Source organism: Octodon degus, unplaced genomic scaffold (genome assembly GCF_000260255.1).
Source record: "Octodon degus isolate 3935 unplaced genomic scaffold, OctDeg1.0 scaffold00164, whole genome shotgun sequence".
In the NCBI taxonomy this organism is placed as follows: Eukaryota; Metazoa; Chordata; class Mammalia; order Rodentia; family Octodontidae; genus Octodon; species Octodon degus.
In genome coordinates this window covers 4,905,496-4,932,749 of record NW_004524740.1, presented here as the reverse complement: position 1 = coordinate 4,932,749, position 27,254 = coordinate 4,905,496, and the positions used below count along the sequence as shown (strand labels likewise).

General features: G+C 39.2%; 1 protein-coding gene across 1 annotated transcript in view; it reads left to right on the top strand.

The window, feature by feature from the left end:
* Dhx40 (DEAH-box helicase 40) overlaps nt 1–25,992 on the top strand; it is a 48,431-nt gene extending 22,439 nt beyond the window's left edge. Inside the window, exons 11-18 of the mRNA XM_004643037.1 lie at nt 5,072–5,152; nt 5,748–5,905; nt 16,503–16,617; nt 16,848–16,956; nt 18,941–19,035; nt 22,967–23,036; nt 23,276–23,504; nt 24,710–25,992. Of these exons, the coding sequence (XP_004643094.1) occupies nt 5,072–5,152; nt 5,748–5,905; nt 16,503–16,617; nt 16,848–16,956; nt 18,941–19,035; nt 22,967–23,036; nt 23,276–23,504; nt 24,710–24,849 (997 nt within the window). The 3' untranslated portion in view covers nt 24,850–25,992. The remainder of the gene's footprint in view (nt 1–5,071; nt 5,153–5,747; nt 5,906–16,502; nt 16,618–16,847; nt 16,957–18,940; nt 19,036–22,966; nt 23,037–23,275; nt 23,505–24,709) is intronic.
* Nucleotides 25,993–27,254: the final 1,262 nt, after the last annotated feature.

Here is a 27,254-nt window from a genome sequence, read left to right as displayed (position 1 = left end):
ATATTAGTGGGTTATCCTCAGAAGTTATTGACTTGAGCCTTTTACAGCTCATCGTATTTATATGGATTTACTTTATATACCTCATTTTTATACTTTTCTGCTGAATGGTTAAGACCAAGATATAGCAAGACCTATATAACAAGAAATGTAACTTTTGTATCTGATAAGGTCAGCCAGGTACTTTCAGGATTTATCCTGTAGCCCTGTACCGCCTTTTGTACATTCTTTTGTCAGTGTCTGACATAAGGATGTGGAAGTCATTCTTATCAGTGGCAAAGTGGTAGATGCCCCACAGCCAGTCTCCCACATTGTCTGGAATTTTAGGGATTTTGTTTGCCAAGCCGGCCATGCCCACCGGGACCCTGCTGGAAGCCATACCAGAACCTCTGACCTCCTTCCAGGCTTTATGCAGCGCCATGTAATAAGTATGTCTAAAGTGAGGGGCGATAATGGGGGCGGTATTTTGAATAGTTTGAAAGGAGTTAATGGCAGTGTGTCTTTCTGTAACATTTTTCAACATGAGTACTCAGTATTTTATGATCCTCTGTTAATCAAATTTTTATTATAATTTTTGTCAAATAAAAATGTCCTTGTCTACTTTATTCACCATATTTAGCACTATATGACTTGTAGTTCTTAGCCAAAGTTAAAATGACAATGAAAGGTAAACATTTTGAATTGATTGAAATATCAAGATAGCTGGAACAGTGGATCCAGAGACACTCACAAGAGTTCTTCCAGAACTGCTTCAGAAAGTGGCAAGAGGGATGGGATAAGTGTGTTCTAAGTAAACGGGAGGATTTTGAAGGGGATTAATAGCAATGTATCTTTTACTATAGTAAGTTTTTAAAGAATATTTAAACATTCATCATATATGTTGATCACACTGTGTATTTCTATACTTTAGTAAATACAGTCATTAGGTTGCTGATTTAAACTTGACTTCTTGGGGGACTTTATGCTGATGTTGATCTGGCACTGAGAATTGAACTCATGACCTTGCCCATGTTAGGCAGAGGCTGTACCACTGAGCTGATCACTTAACCACTGCTTATTTGTAATGAAAGCTATATAATAACTCCAGTTGCTGGCGCTACAAGTGCCAGTAAGTGAGGTTTTTTTTTTTTAATAACTTCTTTTGTGTGGTCAGCATTATACTACATATTAGGACAGATAAAGTAATAATACTCTATTAGCTTTTTGTGTTCACAAAAGTTTTTACTGGAGAGATAGGGTTTAGACACATAAAGAACAGAACAAGTGTCAAATTAGATGTTAAATTGTCATATCCATTGTCATATCCATTGCCATAGGATAGAATGTTGTAGGGGTTTAAATTTCCTATGGTGTGGGAAGTAATGAGGGGCTGGGGAGATGGCTCAGTGGACTAAGCGCTCTCCTGGCAAGCGCAAGGGCCTGAGTTCAGTCCCCGGTTCAGCCAAAAAAAAAAAAACCCATCAATTCATAATGAGCTGAAATGTGATTACTTGGTGGATCTAAATATATACTCTTGGAAAACCAATTTTAAAATGGTTTGGATAGTTCTCTTAATACTAGAGTTTGAAAATAAGAATGTTGATTCCAGAAGAAGAAAGCATGTATGTAATAAATGAAATTTAATCATAACCCTAAGTGATACCAAAACAAAAACAATGAGAAGGACGTAAACTGCCTGGCAAGCTCAAGGTAATGAGTTTGATTCTCTGCACCCCCCAAAAAGCTGCAGGGATGGGGAAGAGCACTTGAAAGAAATCCCAATAGTTAAACACAAAGCTTTCAGGTAAACTTTGACATTTTCAAATAATGTCACAGCAGGCATTGTAACACATGCCTGTGAATCCCAGCACTTTCGAAGGCTGAGACAGGAGGAATGCAAGCTCAAAACCAGCCATGTCAACTTAGTGAGACCCTGTCTCAAAAGGGATGTAAGTTAGTGTAAAAGCCCCTAGGCTCAATCCTCTGTAAGAAGACAAAAGTCTTTGAGGAATTCTTTTTGCATTTAGGAAGGTGTACAAATTCTCAAAATAAGTGCACAGGAAGCTTGCTGTTAATTCTTAGAGTATTCACAGAGGGCAGCAGGGCAGCATATAGCCAAAAATGAGTACTGCATGTATTTGAAAATTAAGAATTAATAGAGGTGAATTAATTTTAATTACCTAATATCTGCATTGGATTATTTTTCCATTTGAAATCTTAAGACTTAGAATGTACTAAAGTCACTAAAATGCTGGCAGTACAAGTGCTACAGTCATACGTATACTAGCAGTGCAGCGAGACATATACAGTCATGGCCCTGTCAATGTGTTTATGTCAGAACCATTCAGGGTCATCTGTTAGAAATTAAATTATGTAGACTAGGTTGCCAGAAAGTTATGCAAAGGCAAGCCATTGGATTGTTTTTCATTTCAAAAATAGGGTAGATTCTGGAAACAACTATTCAGTAGGGATTAACATGGATTCTTTGCACATTCTAGCAGTGTGAAAAAAATTGGCTTAAGAGAATTTAGTGGTGATTTATAATTGTCTATGTGAATCAGAATTTTAGCGTAATCTCAGAAGGCCAGAACCTTAGACAAAGCTGAACAAGCCATAAATGTGTCAGGATATAACGTATATCCAGTGTTCTAGATATGTAGTAAGTAAACTCATGTGGAAAAGATCTGAAATTATCCACCATAAGCTTAATGTAAGCTTGCAATTACAATTTTTTTTTTTTTAAAAAACACATGGGGCTACTAGGGTGTACTTAGGGATAGAGCACTGGTCTAGTACACAACACTCTGGATTTCATTTCCAGCCCTATATAATTTTTCTTTTAAATCCCACTGGTGTAGACTTCAGTTATATTAATAAACTGTAAGATTACAGGGAATTATAGCATTATAGATATAGAACATTTGGTGCTTAGAGTTGGATATCATCACATTTTATGAGGAGTTAGACAACCCAGAGCATTTCTAGGGGATGGTAATAGGGTATATTGAGTGTTTTAGAGACTAAGGAATTCATAAAGAATGCTCAGCAGAATTGGTAATTACCAAAAATAAGGAAGGAAGAAAAATATTTGTAATTTTTCAAATCTGGAAGCACTGATATGTAGAAGAAAAAACTGGTTGTGCACTAACACAATTACTGTGGCCATGCTTTGGTCTTGTTTTTATAAATAAAATTTTGTTTACACAGCCAAGCCTATTTTCTTTTGTGTCTCTATCTCCATCTCTGTTTCTGTATGTCTCTGTGTCTGTCTTTTTCCTAACAGTTCTGAACCCATGGCCTTTCCACTGAGTTCTATCCCTAGCCAGCCCTTTCTCATTTTTCACCTTGAGATAGGTTCTTGCTGAGTTGCCCAGGCTGAGCTTGAACTTGTGGTCCTCTTGCTTTGGCCTCTCAATCATTTTTGTGTGATGTCATTTAGTAAGTACAGCAGTGGTATTGGTAACTGAGGGAGATACCATATATGGTATCTGGAATCTTAAAGTATCTTACCCTTTACAGAAATTGTTTGCTGACTCTTGCTTTTGGAGATATCAGGACCTGTTGGTACAATTGAGAGAAGAGTCTAAGAGACATTTATTTATTTATTTATTTATTTATTTATTTATTTATTTATTTATTGAGTTGTCAGTGCTGGAATAGACTTTTGTTCTTATTAGACCATTTTCACGGTGAAACTTTTCATTCCAAGATTTCAAGTGGAGCTGGGTGTGGTGGCCGCACACCTGCAGTCCCAACACTCAGGAGGTTGAGGTAGGAGGCTTGCTGAGAGTTCAAGGCCACCCTGGGCTACATAGTAAGTTCATTGCCAGTCAAATTACATGAGACCATCTCAAAAAAAATTTCAGGTGGAAAAATAACTCAGTGCAGATGATAGTAAGTAGTTATAATTCCTATTTTTAAAATCTGTATGTTCATAGTTATATGCTACTCTGTTGTCTGTTGTGAATATTATTACATTTTTGGTCAGTTTTCTTTTTTTTTTTTTAATTAGTGCATGATTGTAGTACCTGATGTTTCCATTCATCTTGGGGAGTAGGGACACTATCCCACCCACTTTCCTCCCTCTGATTCTAAATCCCCTTTCCCCATTTTCATTTTTGTTATGACTATTCTTTTTCTTTCTTTTTTTTTTTCGTGGAACCTGGGATTGAACTCAGGCCCTTGTGCTTGTCAGGCAAGCGCTTATTCCACTGAACCATCTCCCTGCCCCTGTTATGATTATTCTTAACTCATATTTATGATATACAATTCATTGAGCTTTTGGGTTTGTGTACAGGGTTTGTGTGTATGTATATATATATATGTATATTCTACTTAAACTTCTCACTTTTCTGGACTCCTCATTTGCAAGAGTTATAGTTCCTTGTCTCCTTCTATCCATCCTTTATTTTCTTCATTAATTTTCTTATGTTCATTTGTAGTATCATGGTACTATAAGCAGATGTCCTTATCTTCAGGAGAGCATGCTGAAATATTTTATGAGTAAAATGTTTTTTTGTAACTTGTTTCAGGTAGTTCAGCAGAAAATGGTACACATGCATATATACATACATATATGTATATCATAAATATGTTAAAATTAGTTGTTTGTACCTCCCGTGCCCTACTTTTGGTGCTTAGGATAGAAAACAGGGCCTTGTGTATGCTACACAAGAACTTTACCAACACTTCTAATACATGTTTTAAAAGTGTTTGCGGTCCTTTTCAACAATCTGTATACAGTTTTGACTATTTCCAAATATTTTTTCTCCACTGTTTATAAAAATTCAACTAAGATTGTATCCTGCAGAGGAGGGTAGACTTTGCCCTGGTTGTAAAAGATGATTTAGGATTCAGGTAAGTGCTGAGAAATGGTGAGAACTGGTTTTTCCAGGGGGAGTCAGAAAGCATGTCCTGGATGAGACGTGCGTGCTTCAAAAAAAATGAATTTCTCTTTTGCTGAATACTAATCAAGTGTGAAAGAAGAGAAAAGGACAAGAAAAGTAAAACTTCATGGAAACTTTTATCTAGTCTGTATAAAATTCTACCATGTTCAGGTAGCAGCTCTCATCTTATATCTCATTTAAACACACAGGTTTCCCTATTTGGATCCACCTAATGAGAGACTTATTTTAGAAGCTCTTAAACAGCTTTACCAGTGTGATGCTATTGACAGGTAAATAGTCAAAAAACAAAACAAAACAAAAAGTTGATTTCTCTTTAAACATATGTAACTACCTTTCTTTATCAGTAGAAAATAATTGGTTTGACTCATTGGATTATTTACTGGACATCAGAATTTGTCCTGTTTTTACCATAATTCTGATTTAAACACTATACTAAAACCATTTTTGTTTAATATTGTTATTATTTAACAAATAATTTCTTAGTGCCATTTCAGTGCCAAGTATTATGCTGTTTACATAAAAATAACAACAGAGCCAGTGTGTGTTCTTACAACTGTGGCAGGGAAGAGTTGATAATTTCATCCCTGATTTCTTCAAAGACAGCCTCTACACAGCTGCAGTGTGTGTACTTACTATCTCAATAGTCTTCTGCCTTGTTTAGCTTTTTGGGTGTATGAAGGCTTCTGGCGGTAGAAGATGTGTATCTTTATACTTTGCTTTTCAGTAACCACAGTGTTTTACTCCCTTAAATTGAATTTCTGGAGGCAATTTAGGATAATCTAAATATGTGATTTATTCTGAATGATGAATTTGGCGTTTACTTCCTCAAGGTGGAAGGAGCTAAGAAGTTTTTCTTTCTAATAGGAGTGGCCATGTAACCAGATTGGGTTTGTCTATGGTGGAGTTTCCTCTCCCTCCACACCTGACGTGTGCGGTAATCAAGGCGGCGTCTTTAGATTGTGAAGATCTATTGCTCCCAATAGCAGCAATGTTGTCTGTGGAAAATGTCTTCATTAGACCTGGTAAGAGGTTTATTGATAAGTTTTACATAAAAATTTATGTATGTATGTATTTGGTACAGGATCTCACTACACAGCTTGAACTTGTAGTGATCTTCCTATTTTCAGCCTCCACAGTGCTGGGATTTCGGGCATGCTCCACCATGCCCAGTTTTGGAAGCTGGCTTGGTGCCTTACCAGGGATTGAACACATGTCCTTGCACTTACCAGGCAGGAATGTAGATAGCCAAGCTATCTCCTCAGCCCTATCTCCCCTGCCCTACACACCCCTTCTAAAGTTTCTAAAAGTTAAAGAAGCACTTTATTTTAGCTGGTACCCAGAGGCAACACCCGGCACAAAGTGCCTAAGTGCGCCTAAAGTTTATAGAGTAGCAAATATTTTACTTCCAGGGAGGAAGAGGAAATAGTTTTCTTATTTTTTCTGGGTTAAGATAATATTCTCTACTCCTAGAATGTTGGTAGGCTGAGGCAGGATTGCAAATTTGAGCCCAGCTTGGACAATTTAGTGACCTAGGGAGACCCAACCTCAAATCAAAAATGGAGAAAAGGTCTCTGGTTGTAGCTCAGGGTGAAGGCCCTGGGTTTAATACCAGTACCAAAAAGAAAAATCTTGGACTCACTTTCTTTTGCAAATTGTGCTTTTAATATATCTTTCATCCCTTTATATCATTTATAGGTTGCCCAACTCTCCAAGAGCCCTGTTATCTCGCTGTAATACCACCCCTCTCCTCCTCCACTGACCTTACTGGAGGCTGCTCCTGACAAACATGAGCATTTCTATCAGTAATCACATTTCTTTAAATGTACCCAGGAGGCACTAGGGTAGGGCCAAGAGCCTGGGCTTTGGAATCAGAAAGAACTGGCTAATTAGCTCTGTGACCTTGGGCAAGCTACAATTCTGTAAATCTTTGTTCCTTTTTTGTAAGATGGGACTAATAATAGTTCCTACGACACAGGATCTATGGGAGGATTAAGTGAGAATGCAGGGAAACCAGGCACAGAGCCTGGCACATGAGAGGTGCTCATGCTAGCTATTAATAACAGCACCTCAGAATAATTGTTGGAATCTCCTCCATGCGGAATCCATTGATGTGGGAAAGGGCGGGAAGGGGGAGGGGCAGGCATCAGATCTGAAATTGGTACAAGTTAAATGAAGACCAGATATGGCACTTAAATCGATCAGAACCTACCCCGACTCTTAACAAACACCCATTTGAAAGAAGTAATAGCTGTGGGAGTTTTCACTAGGCTGAGTTCTACCTGTTCCTCTGGCCATTTTGTTTGTTTGTTTGTTTATTTATTTATGTGTGTTTGGCACAGGGTCTCACTATGCAGCTCGGACTCAGTGATCCTCCTGTTTACAGCCTCCCCCAAGCTGGAATTACAGGCGTGCACCACCGTGCCCAGTCTGGGGGCAGGGCTGACATGGCCTGTGGTGCCCGGGAGACATGTAGTGCCAGGGATCAAACCCCTGGTCCCTGGGATTGCCTAAGCAGGTGCTTAGTCTGCTGAGCTATCTCTCTGGCCCTTACATAAAAATATAATTTATACAGTCTTGAGGGGAGAAGGATACTGTGGATTCAACCCAGGGCCTTTGTACTGAGCTACATCTCCAGCCGTCGTTTATTTATATCTATTTATTTATTTATATTTGTTGTTTATTTTTTGTTTTGGTTTTTGAGACAGGATCTCACTATGTAGTTCAGTCTGGCCTTGAACTCATTTATGTAGCCCACACTGGCCTCGAACTCATGATGATCCTTCTGCCTCAGCCTCACAAGGGCTGGGTGTATGGGTGTGTACATCCAGCTTTTTCTTTTTCTTTTGAGATAGAGTTTCCTTAAGTCACTAAATTGTCTAAGTTGGGCTCGAACTTGAGATCCTCCTGCTTCAGCCTCCCAGAGTGCTGGGTGTATAAATATGCACCACCACATCTAGCTTTAGTTTACAGGCTCTTTTAGAGTGCCTTTAGGTTTATAAAAAATTAAGTACAAAGTATACTGAAGTTCATAGTTACCCTATCTAGCCTTCTTTGGCACAGTTTCCCCTATTACTAAAATCTTTTATTTATGGAGTGCTTTTGTTATAGTTGATGAGCCCATATTAATAACATTAATAGGATTATTTATGGTGTTATATATGTTACAAACTTTCACAAATGTGTGATGACATCTATCCATAATTAATAGTATCATGCAGAGTACTTTTTTTTTTTTTTTTTTTTTTTTTTGGCGGAACCGGGGATTGAACTCAGGCCCTCGCGCTTGCCAGGGAAGCGCTTATTCCACTGAGCCATCTCCCGGCCCCTCACGCAGAGTACTTTTACAGACTTAAGCATCTACTACATGCCACTTACTCATCCTTCCTCCCTTCCAACAAAACCTTGGCAGCTGCTAGTCTTTACTGTCTCTATAGTTTTAACTTTTTCCAGACTGGCTGTATATTTGGAATTACATGTAACTTTTTCAGATTTGCTTATTTCATTTAGCAACATTCCTCTTTTGTTTTGTTTGTTTTGTTTTTGTGGCATGATAGCTCATTTCTTTTCTATTGATTGTTTTGATTTTGGTTGTTTGTTTTCTTCAGGCTGATCTTGCGCTCACCCTGTAGGCCAGGCTGGCCTCATCCACAGCGGCCTCCTGAGTGGCCCCCAGCACCCTGGGGTTCCAGGCAGGCACCCCCACACCTGATGTTCACTTAACTTTTATCAATTAGTAGTCTTTCATTCCATGGGATTTGTTTGTTTATTCATTCATGTGTTTATTCATTCATTCAGACATGCTGTTTTCATCTTTGGCTACCATGAATAAAGTTGCAATAAATATCAGTCTGCAGGTTTTGATGTGTACATAGCTTTTCAGCTCATTGCTGACCATATTGTAAAGTATGTTTAATTTTGTTGAGAAACTATCTGCTAGGGATAGTGGGGATAATTCTAGCTACTTTGGAGTTGGAAACAGGAGGATTGTAAGTTCTAGGGCCGTGGTGCTTAGCCAGTGGCATGGATGTTATTTGCTTTAAGACAAAGCTGTTAATATTTGTGTTGTTTTTTCCTAAACTAAGATCTCAGTATTCAGGTTTAATTGCAGTGATGACATTTTGCAGTAAATGAATTTTGGGTTGCATTTTGGGTCCCATCAGTGATCTAGGCCTTCTTGGGTGACTTAAGACCCATCTGAAAATAAAAAATTAAAAGGTGGGAATATAGTGGAACACTTGCCTAGTATTCATGAGGCCCTTGTTGGTTCAGTCCCTGTGGGTAGTGGGCAAACTGCCCTCCGGAGTGGCCGCACCATTTTGCCCTCCAACCAGCAGTGACTCTGAGACTGCCTGTATCTTCACATCCTTATCACTGTTTGGTGGCGTTAGTGTCTTGGATTTTGGCTATTTTGCTAGGTGTAGTAGCCTCCACAGGCTGTTTCCCTTTTACTAACATCTTTAATGTGTGGAGTACTTTTGTTACAGTCAATGAATTTCAATTTGTAGTACTCTGTTAACATCAGATGTTACCTTTTCATATTTGTTTGCTTCTGTAAACCATGTTTTGTAAAATAGCTATTTAGGTCTTTTTTTTTTTTTTTTTTTTTTTTTTTTTTTGAGACAGTCTCTCTCTGTAGTTCAGGCTGGCCTTGAGCTTACTATATAACCCAGGCTGGCCTCAAACTCACAGTGATCCTCCTGCCTCACCTCCTGAGTGCTGAGATTACAGATGTGTGCCACCATACCCATTTGTTCAGGTCATTTTAATTGTGATGTTTTCATTTTATTGAGTTTAAAAAATTATCTGTGTATCATAGGCAACAATCTTTTATCAAAAAATCTTTTGTAAATCTGGAGATTGCCTTTTTTTTTTCCAAGACAGGGTCTTACCATGCAGTTCAGGCTGGCCTTGAGCTCACTTTGTAGCCCAGGCTGATCTTGAACCCACAACGATTCTCCTACCTCAGTCTCCTGAATGCTAGGGTTACAGGCATGTGCCAGTATGCCCAGCCTTGGAGATTGCCTTTTGCAGAGAAAAATTTTTAATTTTAATGAAGTCCAGTTTATCATTTATTTCTTTCATGGATCTTGCCTTTACTGTTGCCGTACTCAGCATCTGGATTTTCTTTTATGTTGTCTTGTAGTAGCTGGATGTCCAGTTGTTCCAGCACTATTTGTTTAAAATACTTTTTTTTAAATTGAAATGCCTTTATTTCTTTGTCAAAGTTAAGCTGACTGTTTTATATGATTATTTTTTGGGGGCTCTGTGTTCTGTTCCATTAATTCATTTGTCTGTACTTTTTTTCTTTTTCTTTTTTTTTGGTGGAACCGGGGATTGAACTCAGGCCCTTTTGTTTGCCAGGGAAGTGGTTATTCTAATGAGCCATCTCCCCAGCCCCTGTCTGTACTTTTATCAGCACAACACTCTCTTAATTATTAGAATTGTATAGTAATTCTTAAAGTTAGGTAGGGTCAATTCAGCTTTCCCTTCAACATTATTTTGACTCTTGTTAATCTTTTCTCTTTCAATGCAAACATTGGAAGCAGTCTGTTGAAAGCCACAGATAACATGCTCAAAAAAAAAAAAAAAAAAAAAAAACAAACTTGCTCAGCTCATTCAGAACCCCCCTAAGTGGATCAAGTTGGGACAAACTGACTTTATGACAGCGCTGAGGCTTCCTGTCTATATATGTGGATTATCTCTTCAAATTTTTAGGTCTCCAGTAGTTCACCAAACATTTGTTTAGTGTTTATCATATGCCTACCCCGGGACAGGAAAGTAAGGATAAATAATTTTTATATTTTTTTATCTTTGACTTAGTTGTTTGGCAGGGAGAGTATATCATGTTCCTGTGCTGTCTGTACCAGGTAACTTGCAGTCTTAAGTGTCACAACTTCTTTTTATTGGTAAAGGAGAGAATAAGGTGAACCTTGGCCTTCTGTGGTACATTAGTAAAATATTAACCTTTTTCCTCTAGAATAAAAAGAAAGGGTAGTTCAGTCTTCATATTTCTTAGAATCTTTTTTTTTTTTTTGGCGGAACTGGAGATTGAACTCAGGCCCTTGTGCTTGCCAGGCAAGCACTTATTCTGCTAAGTGATCTCCCCAGCCCTCCTTTTATTGTTGAGTAGTAGTCCACTGGACGATTCTTCCAGCATGCTGTTGATGGACATTTGAATCGTTATGTGCCATTTATGAGTAAACTCTTTTGAACATTCTTATGTCTTGTATAGGTGTATGTTTTTATTTCTTATAAATACCTAGGAAAGAAATTATTGTACTATTAAGTGTATTTTTAAGAAGCCGCCAAACCTTTTTGCAAAGTTTTGGGCTAGGGAGATAGTTTAGCAGCATATGTGGCTGCCTAACAAGCACAAGGTCCAGAGTTTGATCCCTGGTACCGAAAAAAAAAAAAAAGTATAATATCAAAGAAATTGTACCACTTTAAATTTCCACCAACAGTGTTTGAGAGTACAACTTGCACTATGTGTCTTCAATTTTTGGTATTACCAATAATTTTCATTTTGTACATCCTGTTATACTGCGTGTGTGTGTGTGTGTGTGTGTGTGTGGTGTGTGTGTGAGAGAGAGAGAGAGAGAGAGAGAGAGAGAGATCTTGGGCATTAAACCTAGAAACTTTGCACCACATTATATACTCAACCCATTTTTTTATTATTATCATCATTATTATTTAATTTTGAGGCAGGGTCTCAGTAAATCAACTTACTTACCCAAGCTGGGTTTGAATTTGTGATCTTCCCTGCCTCAGCCTCCTAGAGCCCTCTCATGAAGTTTTCATTTGCTTGTTATGCTTGTCACCTCTGCTAGTTGATTTGATCATTGGTCAGAGGTTGTGCCTAAGTCACTTTTTTTTTCCTTGGTAATCCTGGGAATCAGACTCAGGACCTTGTGCCTGCTAGGCAAGCACTGTGCCCTTGAACCTAGGATACCTGGTCCTAGGTCTCGTGCTCTTTTGTTTTTGTAATGTATTTGGTACGGGGTTTCATGGGGTTTGGCTATGCAGCTCGGACTAGTGATCCTCCTGTTTTCAGCCTCCCTAGCACTGGGATTACAGGCATGTGCCAACCATGCCCAGTCCTGGTCGCTGGCTCAGCATGCCCAGGGGTGGGGCTTGTGCAGCCTGCAGTGCTGGGGATGGAACCCCAGTCCCTGCGCTTGCCTCAGCAGGTGCTTCATCCACTGAGCTATCTTGCCAGCCCTGTACACATCTTAAATCAATGATATTTTCAACTTTTATGATTGGACTGTGTCATGTGATATGGAGACTGCTTCTATGGTTGAGAGAGTTGATGAGTTTGTCCTATGTTTAGCTCAGGCCCATAGCCTCCTGTGTCTCTTTTTGCCTCAGAAGACGCAGCCTGGGCAGGCACACGGTCTTTCAGGACACTAAGTTTTAGCAAGTTTCTCTATGTCCTTTACAGTCACATGTGACTGGTATTTCTCTATTGTTAGCACACCACTCTGGAGTCTTCTGATGGGTAACACATTGCTGTATTATTTTTCGCAGTGGTCTGGGTCATAAATTACTCCATAGTCTCATCTAAATAAAGTAGGGCACCTTAGCAGAGGCCAGGTACTACAGCCTCATCTTCTCCTAGCAGTGGCCTCCATAGAATGGAGCAGGAGTTTGGGGAGGTGTGAATGGGCATCTGCTCATCACTGGTGGCGCCATGTGGATCCTCCCTGTTGTTGCTGTGGCTCTCATTATTGCATCTTGAGCAACAAGCTTCATGGGGTGTGATTCCTGGATCTCAACTGGAGGCAAACATGAAATGCCCAACCTGGATAGATGTAGGAATAACTGTGGTGGGGAGGGCAGCTGTTCTGCATTGCAGAGTTGTGGGGGAGCTATGAACTGTGCTCTGTCTTAGCTGTCCTGCCTTAATTTTCCCTACAAAGTAGAAACTGGGTAAGAGGGAAAAGATGCTGTTTTCAGGCTGCCATGTCTTCTGGAAAGGGTCTTCGCACAGAACTGTAGGTGCATGGAACATCCTTCCTCCTGTTCATACTGAATTCCAAATATTTGTTGTCCTTTGATCAATATCCAGAGGCTTTGAATGATTATCTTTGGTAGTTTTACCTAGTTTAATAAATCCCTCTCTGGGACAGAGTTTTTGTCTAGCTCCTTATGCCATGTATTAGGTACTTTGCTGTCCCTGGGGCACTGTACTCAACATGTATAACTTGAAGGGAAAGGGATTTGGTTCATGGTTCTGGTAGGTTCCATCCACGACTGTCTGGCTCCAAGGCAGAAGTGCACAACAAAAGGGTATTGCAGGGGAAGCTGCTCACCCAGGGCAGCAGGAAGTAGAGAGGTAGGGACAGCACTAGTTGTGCTCTGTGCCCAGCTAGGACTCACATTGAGCACAGGCATCTTTTGGGGGGACTGAAAAAGTTTTCATTTTCACTTAATTTCTTCCTCACTCCCTCCCTTCCTCCTTCCCTTTCTATTTATTATATTAGTACATACTTGTAATTCATGATGAATACATTTGTTGTGGGAGTTGTTATATGTATATAGTACATCTTACTCCTTTGGGGGGCATTTTAGACCTAAACCATAGCTCACCACTACTCCTCAAATAGGTATGTAATTAAAAATTCAAATACTATAATAGGAGTTTTCAGGAATGAGAATAGTAGATAATTTACCAATAATAAATATACAGTAAACTAAATGAGATGGTCTACAATGACTAGCTCTAAGCCAGAAAGGACTTTGGGGGCAAAGTCTGTCTCCTAAACATACCCTTTGGTCTGATTTCTGAGAGCATCAGCCACCAGCAGTACTTAGATAGTCTTGTTACATACTTAAGTGACCTAGGATTTTAAACCTGGGTCAACAAGAACTTTAGCTACTGTAGATGCAGCCTTGGGTTTTAAACATGAGACTTATAAAGATCTTATAAGTTACCTAGAAGGTTCGTTAGCTTTGTACTGCCCTTAAAGTTGTTATTGGTTAAGGAGTCCTTTCTGGCTTAGGGCTAGTCATTGTAGACCTTCTAATTTAGTTTACTGTATATTTATTATTGGTAAATTATCTAGTATTCTTATTCTTGAACATTGAATTTAGACTTTAAACATGAAAACAGTCATCATCTCCTTTGCTGTGATAAACTATGTGTACAGTATTGGCTGATACACATATTGCCTTACATATCAGGCAGTGGAGTGAGGGATGTCAGATATCTTTTAAGTGGTAAATAGCATTGCCTTAAAATGGAGCAAATTTAAAATAATAGTTTTGGGTTGGTTCTAAAAATTTTATTTTAAATGTTTTAACTATGATATTTTTAGAAACAGAGGACACATTGTATGTATGTTGCACTTAATGGCCTTATTCCCTTGACCCAAATCTGGGAACTGTTATAGAAACCCTTTCTATATAGGGGTTTTGTTTCTCCAGGCTGGAATGTTACTCACTAGTAGAGCACTTGCCTTGTGTGTGCACAGCCCTGAGTTCAAACCCCAGCAGTGCACAGGGAGCACAAGTTTTCTTTTCTGACTGAAATGTGTGTGCTGTGCAAAATGTATTGCATTATTTTCCCAAAGGGAGAGGTTCAGCTGACATACCTTTTTTGCTGCTTCATCTTATTGTTTATATTTTTTTCCCAGTGGCATGTATCTGTTTGCACAAGGTAAAACTGATCATGGAATCTCATCTGGGGAAGGTTAAACTAAAGAAAATGACAAGTCTAATAAGAAAAATAAAGTGGATAACCAAACTATTGTTTAGTTAGGGGACAAACTTGTGAAGATTGTAGAAACCACGTGGGATATGGATTTAGACCTTCCTTCACCTACCCTGAATTTACTCTGGGACTTTTGCCACTTTTAATTTTAATTAATGACTTAAGTTATTTTTAAAGGAAGAAGTAGGGAAAAGAGACAAGATTAAGTTCTGTTTCTCCTTAATTTTGAATAATGTTGGAGGTAGAATAACTTTGGAGGTAGAAGTACAGAGTGAGACGGAAAGAGAGAAGATAGCAGTTGGAAAGGAGAGCCAGAGAAGCACTCTCAAGTCTAAATTAGTGTCATTGGCATTATGGCCAGAGTCCTGTAGAGGCAAGGAAAGGAAGAACTGGGCCATAGTTGGAAGCAGTCTCTGAAGCTTCATAACCCTGGGCACCCAGACTGTTTTTCTGTTTTCTTTCCTTTTCTTTTTCCTTTCTCTAGTTACCATTTGTTCATTCATTCACTCATTCATTTTTTGGTGCTGGTGATTGAATGCAGTTTCTATGTTTCTTTAGGAAAAAGCACTACAACTCAGGGATTTACAGCAGCTCCACAGTTCTACAGAGAAAACTCTGCTGCAGTGTGTCCAGGAGCCCAGGGCTTACATGTAGGCTTGTCCACTAGGGTTGGGAGCCAGAGGGGGATCAGTGCTATATCTAGTGTAATTGGAAGTTTGATGAGCTATAGGCATTATTAATAGTTTATATCTTTACCTTAGCAAGACTATTTCAAAAAATATATTCTGTCTCCTTTTGTGATTTATTTAGTCTTTTTGAGGCAGAGTCTCATTGTGTAGTTCAAACTGTCCTTGAGCTCACGTTGTAGCCTAGGCTGGTCTCACAGCAATCTTCCTGCCTCAGCTTCCTAAGTGCTGGGATTACAGGCCTCCACCCCCATTCCTGACTTCCTTTTTTGCCTTTAGTTGCTTCCTTCCGTTGTTACCTAGATAACAGTTGGAAACTACTTAGAGCCTGAGGTAGAGGAATTTATACTTTCCTGAAAGTTTTGTTTAATAGATAGCTATCTTCCTAATATCAGGAACTGCTAACTTGGCAGATTCACATCATAGTGTATTTAAATGCTGTTCCTTGGAATCAGGCAATGTTATGCCTCTTAAATCAAACTGTGATAGGTATACTAAAAGAATAGGGTTTTGGTATAATATGCTGTTATAAAAAAAAGATCCTTAGGTAATTTTTTTTTTTTAAATTGAACTCTGAAAGTTTAGCCTGGGCAAAGTGCTATATGGAGAGGATCTGGGCAGAGAGCATGTGAGTCTTAAATTGGATCTGAGGAAGTATATCAAAGTCAATAACAGATAAATCTCAAAAATGTACTGCTGCGCCGAAGAAATCAGACATGTTACATATTTGATTCCATTTATGTAAAGGTGGAAAATAAGCCAGGTGTGGTAGATGCCTATAATCCTAGTACACTGAGAGGCTGAGACCTGAGGATTGTGTTTGAGCCCAACCTGAGCAACTCAATGATATCCTATCTCAAAATAAAACATAAAAATGGAATGGGGATATAGCTTACTGTGAAAGCCCTGGGTTCAATCCCCAACCCTACACATGCACACAAAGAAGCAGAACAAAAGGAGTTGTGGAAGAAATTAGATCCCCCAGCCAGGGAGATGGCTCAGTAGAATAAGCACTTCCCTGGCAAGCGCAAGGGCCAGAGTTCAATCCCTGATTCCACCAAAAAGAAAGAAAGAAAAGAAAAGAAATTAGAGCCCCCAGAGGAACTCACATGGTTTTACTGGATGATACCCAGAGAGTGAAGCAGACTTGGATGAACTTGATGAAAACACAGTGAGCAGACACAATGCAAAGAACTAAATCTCCTCTTCAATTCTCCTTAGTTGACCCTGAGTACCAGAAGGAAGCAGAACAGAGACATCGAGAATTGGCAGCTAAAGCTGGAGGATTTAATGACTTCGCAACTTTAGCTGTCATCTTTGAACAGTGCAAATCAAGGTACGTGAAGTAGTCCTTTGTACTACAACATGCAAGCTTGATCCTACTGTTAATGGGAGTGACATTGGCCATCAGTGGGGTTGTTAGGTAACTTGTTAGGTGTTTACAGGATAATATTGGTCCTTTCTCACGCCTTTTCTAAAAAGTGATCTTAGAGAAGTTGCTTCTGTATAGATCACTTAGATGAGAAAATAATTCAGTATTTTTAAGACAATATTTTTGGTTTACAGTGGAGCTCCTGCTTCATGGTGCCAAAAACATTGGATTCATTGGAGGTGCTTATTTTCTGCATTTCGTGTGGAAGCTCAGCTTCGAGAACTAATCAGGAAGCTTAAACAGGTGATTGTTATATTTTTCTTGAGTAGCAATTTGTGGCTATATATTTTATATTGAATTTTTTCTATTGTACAGTAACCTCTTACCACCCTTTCTAGTCTACTGCCTTCTCTTTCTGCTTGCTTCTGCAAGTAGCCATTTCCTTAACTCCATGATTGATCCTACTACTAATAAAGGGATTTGCTTACAGAAATTAGAACATTTTAAAATAGCCTTAATGAGGTATAATTGACATGCAGTAGAGTTTTTACTTAAAATGTGAAATTTGCCACGGATATAACTCAGTGGTACAGTACCTGCCTGGTAAGTGCAAGGTCATGAGTTCAATTTTTGATACCAAAAATACCAAAAAAACTAAAATGTAAAATTTGATGAGTTTTGACATCTGTATAAACCTATGAAACTATCACTACATTTGAGATAATAAACCTGCCCAGTTTCCAAAGTTTCATCATATTCTTTTCTAATCCATCTGTCTCACCTCATGGGTGAGCCCTTCTTTCCTTACCCAGCAATTTATATTCTACCTTTTGTCCCTATAGACAAATTTGCATTTCCTAGTATGTTATAAAAGGGAAACCATATACTTGGGTTTTTTTGTTTGTTTGTTTGTTTTTGCAGAACCGGGATTGAACTCAGGCCCTTGTGCTTGCCAGGGAAGCACTTATCCTACTGAGCCATCTCCCCGGCCCTGTTGGGGGTTTTTTTGGAGGGGATTTTTAAACTTAGCATAATTTTTCCAAATTTACATTTTTATTATGGTAAAACACATATAAAATTTATCTTTAGGGGCCGGGGAGATGGCTCAGTAGAATAAGCGCTTCCCTGATAAGTGTAAGGGCCCAAGTTCAATCCCTGGTTCCACCAAAAAAAAAAAAAAAAAAAAAAGAAAAAAAAATCAGTGACAAAAAATTTATCTTTAATGTATATGCATGATGCTGTGAACAGAGGACCTGTATTCTTTGTCTTTACATTCATAAGTCTTTTCTTTTAAATGTATTTGGTACAGGGTCTCACTATGCAGCTTGGACTCATAGTGATCCTCCTGTTTTCAGCCTCCCTAGAGCTGGGACCATAGGTGTGTGCCACCAGGCCTGGTCTCGGTGACCATCTCCATGTGGGGCCAGCATGACCTGTGAGGGATTGAACCCCAGTCCCTGCACTTGCCCAGGCAGGTGCTTAGTCTGCTGCACTATCTTATAGGCATACATTTATAAGTCTTTTCATCTACAGTGTTTAATCTGATAGTAGATTCACCCATTATATTTTTCACCGTTAGTATATGTGTTGCTGAAGTGAGCACTACATTTTTCATCTTCAGATGTTGAATTTGAGTCTCTTAACAAAAATTTTTAGATCTCTCCATAACACTTATTTTTTGGTAGTGCTGTTTGTGTTCTAGGTTGATTTTAGTTGACTGAATATATCCTCATTGGGGTAGTATTGTATTTTCCTCTTTCTTTGCATACTTGGTAATTTTTGAGTTGATACCAAAGTTAAGTGCATTTTACTTTGCTGAGTGCTAGATATTTTTGTATTCAAATTACTTGGAGGGCTGGTGAGATAACTTAGCGGACTAAAGGGCCTGCTTAGGCAAGCACAGGGACCATGGTTCGATCCCTGGCACAGCCCCACCCCCAGTGCAGTCCAACCCACAAAAAAAATTACTTGGAAATTGTTCGGTCCTTTTAGGTCTTGCTTGTTTTAAGATTTGTTTTGTAGGATCAGAGCTGTGATCAGTCTAGAGCCAGTTATTCCCCACTACAATGCAAGGCCCTGTCCTTTGTTGGCTTTGCATAGTGTTCAAGGAGTCACTACTTGACATATTTTGTATATCTTTTGGTTATTTTAGATAGAAAGGTAAATTTAGTCTCATTTTGTCCCATATTGGCCAGAAGTAGAAGTCTTTAGGTATTTGGGTTTAAAATAAGAGATTATTTAAAATTGTTCTGTGAGATTTACCACTGAATATATGTTATTTCTACAGCAAACTGATTTCCCACGAGAGACCTTTGAAGGCCCTAAACATGAAGTATTACGAAGATGTCTCTGTGCAGGCTATTTCAAAAACGTAGCTCGAAGGTAAGCAATATGTGCTTGAGGGGTAAATTAAGCATTATTGCTGCATTTGACCACAATACTAAGCTATTTGATAGTAAAGATTACAGATTTCATTTAAATCTAAACAACTAATTTGAAAACAACTATGCAATACAACAGATACTGTCAAATTCATATTGTTCGGCTTAGTGAAATTCTGTATCATTTCTAATTTATTATTATTTTGTATGCTCTTTAAAAAATAAAAAAAATATTTCATTTAAGTTCTTTCATGATGAGCATTTCAGTTATGATGAACCTTTTCATAATTATTACTTGTCTAGGGAAGCTATAGTGACTCAAAGTCAAGCAAGGTAGAAGGAAAGCAGATTTAGGGCAGGTCTGGCATGGACCTAAGGCAAGTGACAAGGCTTTTTTATAGTGCAGTATCCTTGTGAGAGCCAAACAGATTGATGATGGCATCACTGAGAAAGGGTAGCTTCGGGTGGGGAGGTATTATTTCATGTATTTGTCAGGGTCTGAGTGTAGTGAGGAGGGCATCTTCCTAAGGAAAGGGGTAACTTTGGTAATGTGAAATTCCTTGTATACAGAGGAATGGATTATGTAACTAAGAATAAGGATAATAGGGAAGAGAGTTAGAAATGCTGAAAGTGAGAAAGTGAAAGTAATTTCTGTGTTGGAATAAAATTTTAGGGCATCGTGAAAGTATAGCACATAGAAATGGGCATGGTGGCACGTATCTCTAATCTTAGCATTGGGGAAGCTGAGGTAGGGGGACCATTGAGTTCAAGGCCTACCTGTGCTACAGTGAGTTCAAAGGCTATCTGTTATACTCTGTAAGACAGTGTCTCAAAACAACAAGAAGAATTTGCAGTTAGGGCCATGACTTAGAAAAATGATACCTGAGCTATTCTGATTATCAGATTTTAGATTAGTAAAAAATTACTGTATCCTGGCGGGACCAGGGAGATAGCTCAGTGGAATAATCGCTTCCCTGGCAAGTGCAAGGGCCTGAGTTCAATCCCTGGTTCTGAAAAAAAAAAAAAAAAAAAAAAAATTACTGTAGCCTTTTGAGCAGAGATGTAGCATACTATACTAAAGAGCACCATATTTAAGCCAGAAAGATAGATAGTGTAGGTACTGCTTTCACTGTGCAGCAGCTGTGTGATCTTGAGAAGGCTAATGTATTTGAATCTTAGTCTTTTTTTCCTCTTTTTTAAGTACTGGGGATTAAGTGATCCTGAGTCTTAGGTTTTTTTTTTTCACTTATGTATTTGGTACAGGGTCTCACTACGCAGCTCAGACTCGTAGTGATCCTCCTGTTTGCAGCATCCCCAGTGCTGGGATTACAGGTATGCACCACCTGGACTCGGTTGCTGGCTCAGTGCACCCCAGGGGCAAGGCCAGGGTGGCATGTGGGAACAGGGATTGAACCCTGGTCCCTGCACTTGCTAAAGCAAGCACTTAGTCCTCTGTGCTATCTCGCCGGCCCTCTGAGCCTTCATCTTGACCTTTGGATAAATTGCCTGGCTCTGGTAGTTTCATGGGTTGTTTTGAGGCTTTGATGTGAAATCATTGGGAAACTCGAAAGCACAAGCACAACATTTGTGTTAATGTTACTACTTACTTTTTTTTTTTTTGGTGGAACTGGGGATTGAACTCAGGCCCTTGCACTTGCCAGGGAGTTACTACTTACTGACCAGAAAAATTCTTATACTTAGTTGACTGTTGGAGTCCCCTCCAGGTTCTCATCTCAGTCCAAAAAGTCAGTATTTATAATCCACAAGATATGTTTTTGGAATCCCACCAAGTTAATTCTAATCTACCATTCCCAGTGCAACCCACAGCAAAAGTAAAGACACAAAAACATATTTATCATTATTGGGGAGCCAAGGGGGCCCTCAGTCCAGCCATGAAGATGGCTTTCCACAACAAAGAGGCTGACCCAGGGCCGTACCGGGGGTTTTATTCAGTGGCGGAGGAGTGGCTTGAGGAGGAATGCCTGAGAAATGTGGGAAGTGAGTACTGTGAGCTGAGCTAGGTGGGTGGCCTACATTTACCTCTGCCACATGCAGAGAAGATATGGAGAGACAGTAATCTGCATTATGCTGTCGAGATAGTATCTAATGTTTTGGAGATGTGGTAATCCAGCTCTGATGTAATCTTTCAAGCCCCAGAAACTCATAGCCTGTATCTCAAGGCTCGATCCCAGCAGGCAGTGTGGAGCATCGGTTCTTTGTCCTGTCTGGATCTGGCTCACAGTAAAGAGCAGTAGGTGTAGGTTACTAGGGAAACACACATGCCACCTTCAAAAACTATCACCAGCACCTCAGCTAGACCGATATACATTGCTTAAGGCCAGTTGAAAGATAAACAGAAGTCCTAGCCAGCTCTGTATGGGGAAATAGGGTCAGCCTCAGTCAAAATGGAGACAATTGCGCTCCTTTCAAGGAGAGCTGCTCAGGTGGTCCTCCACGGTTTTTTTTTTTTTTAATTTTATTTATTTATTTGTGTGTGTGTGTGTGTGTGTGTGTGTGTGTGTGTGTGTGTGGTCAGCTCAGCCCACCAGGGGGCAGGGCTGGCTGGCATGTGGTGCTGGGGGATTGAACCGCGGTCCCTGTGCTTTGCTAAGCTTGTTCTAAGTAGGTGCTTTAGACCACTGAGCCATCTCACCAGCCCTAATAAGGATTTTTTGTTGTTGTTGTTGTTCTTCGCATGCCTTCGGGGCACGTTTGGCCAGCGGGAGAGTTGTGAGGTTCGAACTCCAGCCACCTGAGGCTGACAGCTTTGTGGAAGCAGCCACTTAAAGGACTGAGCTAGGCCCAGGCCCCCGGTCCTCCACAGTTGATAGAGCTGTTTAACTTGTATTACTAATTTAAGATGAGTTCTTGAAGAAGTTATAGTGTGAGCTGAGTAACTTTACACCTCTGGACATAACTTTGAAGTTTTAGGTACCTTGCAGCCAAACACTGAAGCCACATCCTCCCGCATGGCCTTCCTGGCCAAGAAACATCTCAGATGAGTGCTCTACCCATGCTAGCAACAGCAGCTCAGCTGCCAGTGGTGTCCCATATCTGCAGTGCAGCAACCTAGTCTGTTGACAATGATTAATCTATGGCAGCTATAAGGTTGTATGCTGTACTTTGGGGCATGTGTGGGGTCAAACCATCACTGGGGGCTTCCATGGAGGCAGTGAAGCAGGAGTCCATGGGAACCCAGTTGGTGCAGCAGTAGCAACAGCAGCATTGTGGCCCTTGCTCCTACAAAATAAAGTAATTTTTGCAGTGTGCCTTGAACCAAGGTGATGTTAACCTGTTTGACAGTTTCAGTGAGATGCTGACATAGTGCAGATTGCAAATGGATTAACCTAATTAAGAGATTGAAATTGAAGAAATGGAAAGTCAGCTCTCATGACTAAGTTATTATAATATAAAAATATAATTAATTGTGATGTACAAAATGTAATTCCATTAGCCAAAACTCTTCTGCATTATTTTGTTTGTTTTTTTAAAATAGAGTGTCACTTTTATAGTTTCAACAGGCCTTGAACTTCATGTGTAGCACAGTCTAGTCTTCAACTCAGAGACCCTTCTGTCTCAGCCTCCTGAGTACTAGGATTGCAGGCATATGCCACTATTCTTGGCTCTTCTGTATTACTGCTTTCTTGCTTCAGAATTACAGTGGAACAAGGTATTCTTTATACTGTTTCATAGAGATGGTAACAAATTTAGGGACAAGTATTTATGTGGCCTTTTTTTAACCATCTGTTACAATTTTATTGTTCGTGAGTTACTTAGAATGAAGCAATTGTCTACCTTCCTTCACAATATGTAAACTTCTGTTTATTGCACTTTTCGTGGTAGTAAAACATATTGGCTGTTCATTTTGAACTTAATTCTCTATTCAGTTCATACTGTTCAGTTCTTTATCATTTGGTTTTTTCCTTTTATAGATCTGTTGGGAGAACATTTTGCACAATGGATGGACGTGGAAGCCCTGTTCACATTCATCCTTCCTCAGCAGTAAGTACTTTATTTCTAATGAAGAGAAAACATTTATAAAGCTGGGAGAAGTAATATACAAGATGTCTTCTGCTTTTCATCTTGAGGTTAAATTTACTTGTACTCATAGTATATAGAACTATAAGTAGATGAGTTGACCCATGCGTCTTGATTGATTGAAGAAGGTAGGAGTTAATTCAGAAGAACTTGGGCCATCATTGCTTTGTTTAATGTATTCCTAAGTGATTTGTTTTACATAGCTTCATGAACAGGAAACCAAACTTGAATGGATCATTTTTCATGAGGTATTAGTTACCACCAAAGTCTACGCAAGAATTGTGTGTCCAATCCGTTATGAATGGGTGAGAGACTTATTACCCAAGTTGCATGAATTTAATGCTCATGATTTGAGCAGCGTGGCCCGACGTGAAGCGAGAGAAGATGCAAGGAGGAGATGGACAAATAAGGAAAATGTAAAGCAGTTAAAGGGTGAGTGAATCATTTATTCTCCCACTAAATCCTATGCCATGCTGTTTCCCAGTAGTGATTTACTATTTCTATTATGTTTTATACAATTTTATGAATTAGTACCCCAAAACCTCTTGTTTGTCCCCTCAAGGAATGTTTTGCTGAAATTCTATTTTCTGAAATATTAATTTCCTGAAATATTCCATAGATGAGAGGCAGAAACCACTGTGGTATTAAACTGGGACACATAGCTTAATTATCAGCTCATATAAGCTTTTCAATAAACCTTTTTTTTGCGGTACCAGGGATTGAACTCAGGACCCTGTGCTTGCCAGGCAGGCGCTTATTCTACTGAGCTATCTCCTTGGCCCTCAATAAAACTTTTGAGGCTAAGTGATAGACCCAGTTGTATTATACTTGTTTTGTTTTTCTTTTTTCTTTTTTTCTTTTTTTTTTTCTCATTGGTGGAACAAAACACCTGGTAAGTTGAAGGAGCAAAGTTCTGTTTTAGCTCAGTTTGTAGAGGTTTCAATCCATACTCTCCTAGGCAGGGCAGCATGGCAGAGGAAAAACAGTTTGTGGTGTAGCAGGCAGGAGCAGTTAGGAGCCTTCCATTCCCTTTTAGTCCATTCAGGCTGTAACCCTGTTGGTTCATTGCCACCCATAACCAGGGTCAGTCTTCTGTCTTCAGGAAACCATTCAGGCACACCCAGGCTACACCAATCAGTGGACTAATTCAGTTATCATGCCCTTAATCCAGTGTCACACACTCATGATTTAGCCACCTCCCACCTAGGAGTACATGAAGTTTTGGGAGGACATCTAGGTATAATCCCTATTCAATATCACTGTAGAAATAGGCTAGTGAAATGCTTACCTGAGAAATCATAGAAGGCTCTTTTAAATGTTAGATTTGTTGCAGTTATAACATTGTCCCACATGCTTGAATTAATTAGTCAAGGTTTTTTGACTGTTTGGCTTCAGTGCTGTCTCTTTGTGTGCACCTGTGTGCAGTTGAGCTAGGGACATATCCTATGGTTTTATGCATGCCACACACACACTGAGCCACCATTTATCCATGGACTCTTTTTTTTTTCTTTTGACAGGGCAAAAAAATTAATTTCTTTATTCTTTGTCCTAACATTGGAAAATAAGACATCTCTTTCTCTTAACATTTCTAGTACTGAATCTCAAATGAAAGTTTCATTGGATTAATCTGTTTTCAGATGGAATATCAAAAGAAGTTCTAAAGAAAATGCAAAGAAGAAATGATGACAAATCCATATCAGATGCCCGGGCTCGTTTCCTTGAGAGAAAACAGCAGAGGATCCAGGACCACAGTGACACACTGAAGGAAACAGGCTAGGCAGTGAACTGTCTAATTCAGGAAGTAGGAAAAGCAGCCCGGAAATGTACTTCTGCTTTGACCGTTATTTCAGACAGCACTATCGAGAGGAAGTGGTCAGGGGTTGTTATTAGCCTATGAGCTAAAAGTAAATCAAAGCTCATAAATCAGAGCTCTTCAGTACCAACAAACCTGAAATAAAAGATTGGGTTGCATAGACATGGGCAATGATACTGGAAACCAATGAAAGATAATATATGTAATATTTTCCTCACGTTTTGCTAGCCTTAACTGGTATCAAACGCTGTCATTGAGATATTTTGAAACAATATTGAATTGTATTTAATCAGCGTGTGTTCCATTTGCATTGAAGCATTAAAAACTATTTTCCTTAAATCTCTTTAAGGCCTTCTTGTTGCTATTAGAATAGTGTTATATCAGGTATGTGACCAATTCCTTCAGAAGGCTGACATAAGAGGTTTTTACTCAGCAATACTTAAATGTCTGTTTAATTGCTACAGAGCTTTATAGATATTTAGAGTAAACAATCAATTAGTAAATAAAGTTGCCTATGGCAGGATTTCTTGAATTAAATCCTTAAATTGATTTTTCTGGAATTATATAAATTCCTTTTTATATAAAAATATATTGTTTAAACAGTAGTTATAGCCATTAACCAAAGGACAGATGATATATATATATATATATATATATATATATATATATATGTTCTTTTGTAGCTGTACCTACATACTTGTGCCAGCACCACGTATGTAGGTGTGACAGTGCTTTCAAGCAGCCCCTCCACCTGGCTTCTTGCCTCTGGCTGCTTGGATGGGACCACTGAGACATTATGCCAGTCTTGAGATGCGATTTCAAAGCAGCTGACACTACTTCACCTGTGTTTCCAACTGGAACCTTGAGGCTAGTTAGTATTACACTCAGGCCACACTCAGCACTTGCCTATTCTTGTTTACTGCCTTGTATTCTACTTATTTATGTATTTGTCTGTCTCCTGCATTAGATTATACGCCCCTTGTGGGCAGGGACGATGTCTTTTTTCACCTTTGTATTTTTCATGGCATCTAGCATAGTGCTTTGCACATAATAATCACCCAGTGTTTGTTAAATAAAGCTATTAGTGTCATTAAAACAAAGACAGTATAATGTGTTCTTAGATATTTTGTGTAAAAACTAAGTCTAAATTTTTTTATAAGTAACCCCAAATTTTTTCCATAAAACAAAATTTTATGTTTGTTACTAGGAACTAGAAAATCATAGGATCCAAATCCATGCACTTTTCCTTGAAGGTGAGTGGTGATAGTTTCTCTCTGAACACTTCCAGAATCATTAATTTACTAATTTTTATCGTTCATGCTTTAGACAGCATTGTAGCGCATTAATCATTCAGTCCTAACAGTTATTCTTTTCAGGTGTGTATTTCCAGGTGTTTCCTTTAGTGTGGGGGCAGGGCACAGATATTTTTGGAATACAGGCGTTTGTAATTCAGTCAATTTTTTGCATTTTGTTTTGTTTTTTGCCAGTCCTAGGGATTAAACTGAGGGGCCCTGTACTACTGAGCTACCCTCTCAGCCGTTTGGTTTCATACTGGGGAGGGTCTCACTATAAGGTGCCCAGGTTGGCCTCAAATTTTGTGATCCTCCTGGCTCAGCTGCCTGAGTAGCTAGTATTATAGGTATGTACCACCACAGTCAGCTCCCAGTAACATTTTTTATAGGAGTTTTCTCTAGTTCAGCATTTAGTTAAGGATACTGCATTGCAATTAATCTGTTTTAATTTAGAAAAGGTCTTCAGTCTTCATCTTTTTAATATTTAAAAAAAAATCTTCTATTTGGTAGTGACCCTCCTGTCACTGGGATTATAGGCATGTGCCACCATGCCTAGTTTCAGTGGCCAGCACAGCACAGCCAGGGTTCCAGGGCCAGTGCAGCATACCAGGAATCAAACCTGGGTCCTTGCGCTTCCCAGGCAGGCACTTAGAACACCAAGCTGTCTCTCCAGTCCCTTTCTTTGTCTTTTATGGCATTAACTTTTTTAGAAAATCATGCAGTCCATGTATTTCTAGCATGCCCTTTGGCATTTCTCTTTTTCCTTATGGTTAGGTGTTCTGCCTGGAATATTGCTTAAGTGATAGAATAGCTTTTGTAGGTTATCACGTTTGACGGTACATGAAATTATTCCCTGAATGGTGATACTAACTTTGGTTAGAGTATTTTTAAATTTTTATTTATTAATGGAGACAGTGTCTTGCTATGTAGTTCAAGCTTGTCTTGAATTCATGGTGATCCTCTTGCCTCTGCCTCCTACGTGGGTGTGTACCACTCTGCCAGCTAGGGTTGTTTAAAAACTTTCTTCAACCTATATGCTCTTAAAATTCATAAGCAATTTCATGAGGGATATAAGGA